This window comes from Nicotiana tomentosiformis, chromosome 8 (assembly GCF_000390325.3).
Source record: "Nicotiana tomentosiformis chromosome 8, ASM39032v3, whole genome shotgun sequence".
In the NCBI taxonomy this organism is placed as follows: domain Eukaryota; kingdom Viridiplantae; phylum Streptophyta; class Magnoliopsida; order Solanales; family Solanaceae; genus Nicotiana; species Nicotiana tomentosiformis.
This window is the reverse complement of record NC_090819.1, coordinates 3105435-3112289: the sequence shown is the minus strand read 5'-3', so window position 1 is coordinate 3112289 and position 6855 is coordinate 3105435. Positions and strand designations below refer to the sequence as shown.

The following is a 6855-nucleotide window of genomic DNA, read 5'->3' as shown; positions in this document are numbered from 1 at the left end:
ACATGTGTTCGATAACTGAGAGACACCTCAAACAGATAAAAAAGATTGCAATTGGGAGGGTAAAGAAATAATAATCCCTTCTTCTGACGAAGATATCACCACTTACGTGAAAGGATTTTTAAGTGTGTATACTTACCCTTACACGTTAGGTCCCCTCGATTATGTTATTATTGACTTCTGCCATCAATACCAAATAACCCTAGGTCAGGTCCATCCTTCTTTTTGGCGGATCGTTATTTTGATTCGGTACTTTGTAAATAAAATCGAGGGGATGTCGTTCACCCTCGACCACCTCATCTTATTGTACCGTCCTCGCCCTTTTCGAGGAGGGTTAATAAAACTTTAGCGTCCAGCTACCAAGGCTCTGTTCTCGAGCATTGATAAGGACAGGGATCGAGGCTGGATGGGCAGGTTCGTTCAAGTAAGGACTTCGGACCTGATTCCGATTGAAAAGATGCCTTTTCCCGAGGAGTGGAATATGAAACGTAAGAGTGATTCCGTTGTTACTTCATTCATTTTGCCCTTTCATTTCTTTTCTCACCGATATTCCTCTTTCTGTGATGCAGCGGTTCCCTGGATGCCCGGAGCAGTTTTTGATCTCAAGAACTGGGTACGAGCTTTAGTTTCGACTTTCATATATTCCGAGCGCTCATGGCATGATTTGTCAAAGGGCCGATGGGAGGCAAAATATCACGGTAAGCCCCTTTCTCGTACCTTTTGGTAGTTTGAACGAGATGGTTTCCATATACTTTAATAAAATTTTTCATATGTAGGCATGGGCAAAGATGCGGTTTTGAGACCCTCGTCCATCGAGGAAGAGGCTTCGGCCTCTGTCCCAAAGCCGGTGAAAGATGATAAGAGGAAAAGAGCCTCCGTTCTTGAAAATTCAAAACCGAAGAAGAGGGCGGCTCGTAAGCCGAGCAAGAATACCATTCCTTTGACCGTAGAATCAGTTATGCGTCTAAGGGGTGAAGACAAAGAAGAAGAAGAAGAAGAAGAAGAAAGAAGAAGAAGAAGAAGAAGAAGAAGAAGAAGAAGAAGAAGAAGAAGAAGAAGAAGAAGAAGAAGAAAACAATGGGTTCGCGCTGACGGCCTGAACGAAGAAGACCACCGATGTTCCAAAGGCAGTTGGATCAATGGTGGTTCATAAGGCTCCGCCTCGAACTGAGGATATATCGGAGAAGGATTTGGGCAGAGTCCCCGAGTTGTTGAAGATCGAAGATGCTTCCCATCGAAGCCAACGGATGAGAGATATGTCTGAATGGGCTCTCCTCGAATATCTTCGAATCGAAGAGAATGCTCCAAGTGATTTACTTGGGGCAGTAGCAATCAAGGACTCGCCCACCTTCCCCGTTTTTTCCGCAAGGGTGATTCGGGAAGCCCAAGCTTTAGGGGCCCTTGAACTAGATAGGCCTCATGATGGAGAGGATCCTTTTCATGACCTGTTTACTGGTATTAAGGACGTTATCGGTACTAGTGATGCATCAGACCTTTTTCACGGGGTGCAGCGGGCTTTGAATCAAGTAAGCCTTAAATTATTTTGTTGGTATTACTTTAATGTTTGCTTTTCTTTTCTAACTTAGTTCCTTCTTTCTTTGCAGGCCGCGGTAGCTCATCGAAAAGCGTGTTCTTGGTCCCGAGCCGAGCTATGTGGATATGAGGCCTATCTTCAACGGGTTACTGAGGAGAGGAACTCCCTTAAATGCATCTTAGGGCAAAGGGCAGAGGAAATAAAAGACCTCCGAGTTGAGTTGGCCAAGGCTCACCAAGATCAGACCGATTTGTCCGAGCAGGTAATGATACTTTTAAAAGCCTATGGGCTTGATACCGGAACGATGGCTAATTTTTCGGTCTCACAGCTGCAGCAGAAAATCTAGATGATCGGAAAACTCTGTGAAGAAGTCGATGTGATAAAAGCGGAGTCTTTGAAGTGGAAAGAAGGAATGGACCGCTTTGCTGCAGAGAAAGAAACGGCTCGAGCCCAATTGTCATCGGCCGAAAACCAACTTCAAAAAATGAAGGAGAAAAGCTCGGTCCAAGCAAGAAGAATAGAGGAGCTTGAGGCTCGATTGGCCTCTGAACTTGCTAAGGCTGAATCTAACGCCAAAAAGGCAAAGGCCGATATGGATGCACTCGTGGCTGTCTATCGGGCCGATGCTGAAGCTGCCCAGGTCCAAGCAAGAGAGGCAGCTGAGACTGCCGATACTCGAGCACATTGGGTCGCTGAACTTGCTAAGTGGCGATCTCGGAGGGAGACCCTCGAGGAGATCAACGCTCGAGGTGTTGACCTGGCTGAAGAGATAAATAGGGCCAAAAAACACGAAGATGATGCTGAAGCCTTGGTTTCCGATGACGATGATGATAATAATGAAGATGATGAGAGTAAGAGTGGGTCTGAGAATGGGGGAGAGCCCGATAGAGAAGAGACTGCTCCTGGGGATAACCAGGAAGCTTAGTCCTTAATTTTTATACTGTAATTAGTCATGTAAACAATTTTGTATCCCTTTTTGCCGACTTGCTTCTGTTCTGTTTCCTATCTTGTGAAGATTTTATTCACACCTTATGAATATTTTCACAAGGATTCAGGCAACTTAATAAAGTTTGGACTTCGTAGCCTTTATAACCGAGTGAACGCTTGCTCAAACTTGAAATAAGGTAGCTCATACGCTTAGTAGTCGAGTGAATGATTCAAACTCGAAGTAATGTAACCCGTAGGTGTAATGGTCGAGTGAGTACTTGTTCGAACACAAAATAAAAGTAGTCCGTAGGCTTAGTAGTCGAGTGAATGATTCGAACTCGAAGTAATATAGCCCTTAGGTGTAATGGTCGAGTGAGTTCTTGCTCGAACTCGAAGTAATGTAGCCCGTAGGCTCAGTAGTCTAGTGAATGTTTCGAACTCGAAGTAATGTAGCCTGTAGGCATAATGATCGAGTGAGTGCTTGCTCGAACTCAAAATAAAAGTAGCCCATAGGCTTAGTAGTCGAGTGAATGATTCAAACTCGAAGTAATATAGCCCGTAGGCATAATGAACGAGTGAGTGCTTGCTCGAACTCGATATAAAAGTAGCTCGTAGGCTTAGTAGTCGAGTGAATGATTCGAACTCGAATTAATGTAGCCCGTAGGCATAATGGTCGAGTGAGTGCTTGCTCGAACTCGAAGTAATGTAGCCTGTAGGCTTAGTAGTCGAGTAAATGTTTCGAACTCGAAGTAATGTATCCCGTAGGCGTAATGATCGATTGAGTGTTTGCTCGAACTAGAAATAAAAGTAGCCCGTAGGCTTAGTAGTTGAGTGAATGATTCGAACTCGAAGTAATGTAGCTCGTAGGCATAATGGTCGAGTGAGTGCTTGCTCGAACTAGAAATAAAAATAGCCCGTAGGCTTAATGGTCGAGTGAGTGCTTGCTCGAACTCGGAGATTTTATCTCAATCCTGTTTGCATAATCAATCTCGACATAGAGGAATATTTCTTGGATATAAGATATCGATAAAGAAGAGAACTTTCTTTGCAAGTCATTATACACATATTCACGATTTGCGTCAGGGCTCATGCCAACTAAATGAGCATGGTTCGTTTTCACCATTTGGCTCTTACAAGCTTTCCTATTAGAACCTTGTTGTTACGAAATAACTTTCTTGCATCAGAACTTGATATATTTGAGGGCTAATGCCCCCCCAGTATTTGAGGTTGATTGTAAAGAGGCCTCGGATACTGTTGAATTGTCTCCAAGTATAGCACGATCGTTGGTTGCCTCATTAAAAACCTTTCCGAAAAAACTCATTCGGGATAAAACCGGTCTAATGAAAAAAGAGTGCAGTGCGTGCTTTCATACCTAGGGCTTTGCATCGAAGGATCCATCCTGGCTCCTGATCGGACTCCTGTAGGGGTTAGTTTCGAAATGTACGAATATGGGAGGGTCTTACCTTAGCAGTAGTATCATTTTAGGTGCGACACATTCCAATTGCTTGATAGTTGTTTGTCGTTTATAATATCGAGCTTGTATGATCCTTTTCCGACATTTTCGAGAACCTGATACGGTCCTTCCCAGTTCGGTCCTAATTTTCCTTCGTTTGGATTTCGGGTATTGAGGGTGACTTTCCTTAGCACTAAATCCCCGATTTTAAAATGGCGAAGCTTGGTTCTTCGATTATAGTATTTTTCGATTCGCTACTTTTGTGCGGCCACTTGGACGAGAGCAGCTTCTTGTTTTTCATCCGATAATTCGAGGCTAGTGTTCATAGCCTCGTTATTTGACTCTTTTGTTGTATACCGAAACCTGGCATGGGTTCCCCGACTTCGACCGGAATCAAGGCTTCGGAGCCATATACTAAGGAGAACGGGGTCGCCCCCGTACTAGATTTTGATGTTGTTCGATATGCCCAAAGAACTTCGGGTAGGATTTCTCTCCATTTTTCTTTAGCGTCGTTCAGCCTCTTCTTTAGGTTTTGAATGATAGTTTTGTTTGTTGATTCGGCTTGTCCATTCCCACTGGGGTGATACGGTGTTGATAATATCCTCTTTACTTTGTGATCTTCGAGGAAGTTCGTCACTTTGCTTCCGACAAACTGTTTCCCATTGTCACACACTATTTCGGCGGGTATCCCGAATCGACATACGATATGATCCTAGATAAAGTCTATAACATCTTTCTCTCTTACTTTCACGAAAGCATGTGCTTCAATCCATTTAGAAAAATAGTGAGTCATAAATAAAATGAATTTAGCTTTACCTAGGGTCGATGGCAGAGGGCCGACGATATCCATTCCCCATTTCATGAATGGCCATAGGGATAGGACTGAGTAAAGTTGCTCTTCGGGTTGATGGATCATTGGTGCAAACCTTTGACATTTGTCACACTTTCAAACAAACTCCTTTGCATTTTTGCCCCTATCGATCCAATAATTTCATACCCTGATTATTTTTCGGACTAATGAATCGGCACCGGAGTAATTCCCACAAGTGCCCTCATACACCTCACGTAGGATATAATCGCTGTCTCCTGGACCTAAGCATACTGCCAATGGTCCATCGAATGTCCTTCGGTATAGCGTTCCGTCTGTAGTTAACGTGAATCGAACAGCTTTGGTTCGTAGGGCCCTCGAATATTTAGGGTCCACGGGAGCTTTCCATTCTTAAATATTTAATATATTTATTTCTCCAATCCCAGGTTAAGCTCGTAGAATTTATCTCGGCATGAACTTCTTCGATCACGGATCTCGAGAGTCGAACGACAGTCCCCGAGCTTAACTCACCTTCCTCGACCGATGATCCCAAATTCGCAAGTGCATCAGCCTCATTGTTTTGCTCTCGTGGAACATGCTGTAAAGTCCATTCTTTGAAATGGTGCAAAGTGACCTATAGTTTGTCTAAATACCTTTGCATTCTATCTTCTCGAACTTCGAAGGTTTTGTATACTTGATTTACCACAAGCAAAGAGTAACACTTGGCTTCAATGACTTCTGCTCCTAAGCTTTTAGCTAGCTCGAAACCTGCAATCATGGCCTCATACTCGGCCTCGTTGTTAGTCAACCTTGTAGTTTTGATAGATTGCCTAATAGTGTTACCCGCGGGGTGGCTTTAAAATGATGCCTAGCCCGGACCCCTTCACATTCGAAGCCCCGTCAGTAAAAAGGATCCATACCCCCGATGACGTACCCGATTTCAATTAGAGTTCTTTTTCGACTTCGGGTATGAGGGTTGGCGTGAAATCGGCCACGAAGTCTGCTAAAATTTGAGACTTGATGGTTATACGGGGTTTATATTCGATATCGTACCCACTGAGTTCGACGGCCCATTTGGCCAATCGGCCTGATAGTTCGGGCTTGTGCAAAATATTACGAAGTGGGTAAGTGGTTAATACGCATATGGGGTGACATTGAAAGTACGGTCTTAACTTCCTAGAGGCGCTTAGCAGTGCAAGTGCCAATTTTTCCAGGTGCGGATATCTAGTTTCTACTTCTCCTAAGGTCCGACTTATATAATAAATGGGAAATTGCGTACCTTTCTCTTCTCGAACTAGGACGCCGCTTACCACGATCTCTGACACTGCCAAGTACAAGCAAAGTTTTTCGTCTGGATTTTGGAGTATAAAGTAGTGGTAAGCTCGATAGATATTGTTTTAATTCCTCTAATGCCTGTTGGTATTCCAGGGTCCAAGTGAAATCGTTCTTTTTTTGAGTAGAGAGAAAATTTTGTGACTTCGATCTGACGATCTCGAAATGAATCGGCCTAAAGCTGCAATCCATCCCGTTAGCCTCTGTACGTCTTTCACGTTGTCCCCGATGATGATGTCTTCGATGGCCTTGATTTTATCGGGGTTAATCTCGATCCCCCAATTTGACACCATGAAGCCGAAGAACTTGCCCGAACCGACCCCGAAAGCACATTTCTCAGGGTTGAGCTTCATGTTGTATTTCCTTAAAATCTCTAATGTTTCCTGCAAATGTGTCAAATGGTCCTCTGCACGCAGGGACTTAACTAGCATGTCATTAATATAAACTTCCATCGATTTACCTATTTGTTCTTCGAACATTTTATTTACTAGGCGTTGGTAAGTAACTCCTGCATTTTTTAGCACGAAGGGCATCGCATTATAACAATATGTTCCATATTTGGTGACAAATAAAGACTTTTCCTGGTCTTCCGGGTTCATTTGGATTTGATTATACCCGAAATAGGCATCGAGAAAAGTAAGGATCTCGTGGCCAATCGTGGCATCAATCATGCAATCGATGTTGGGCAGTAGAAAGGAATCTTTGGGGCATGCTTTGTTTAAATCCTTATAATCTACACACATTCTAAGTTTGTTCCCTTTTTTAGGCACTACAACTACATTGTCTAACCAGTCGGGATATTTC

General features: G+C 43.5%; 1 protein-coding gene across 1 annotated transcript; it reads left to right on the top strand.

Annotated features, from left to right (window-relative positions):
* The first annotated feature begins 1136 nt into the window (after nt 1–1136).
* On the top strand, nt 1137–2456 carry LOC138896818 (rRNA-processing protein EFG1-like). The gene is made up of 3 exons (XM_070182159.1): nt 1137–1523; nt 1602–1793; nt 2022–2456. Exons 1-3 carry the CDS (start codon nt 1137–1139, stop codon nt 2454–2456), a joined length of 1014 nt encoding a protein of 337 aa, XP_070038260.1.
* Nucleotides 2457–6855: the final 4399 nt, after the last annotated feature.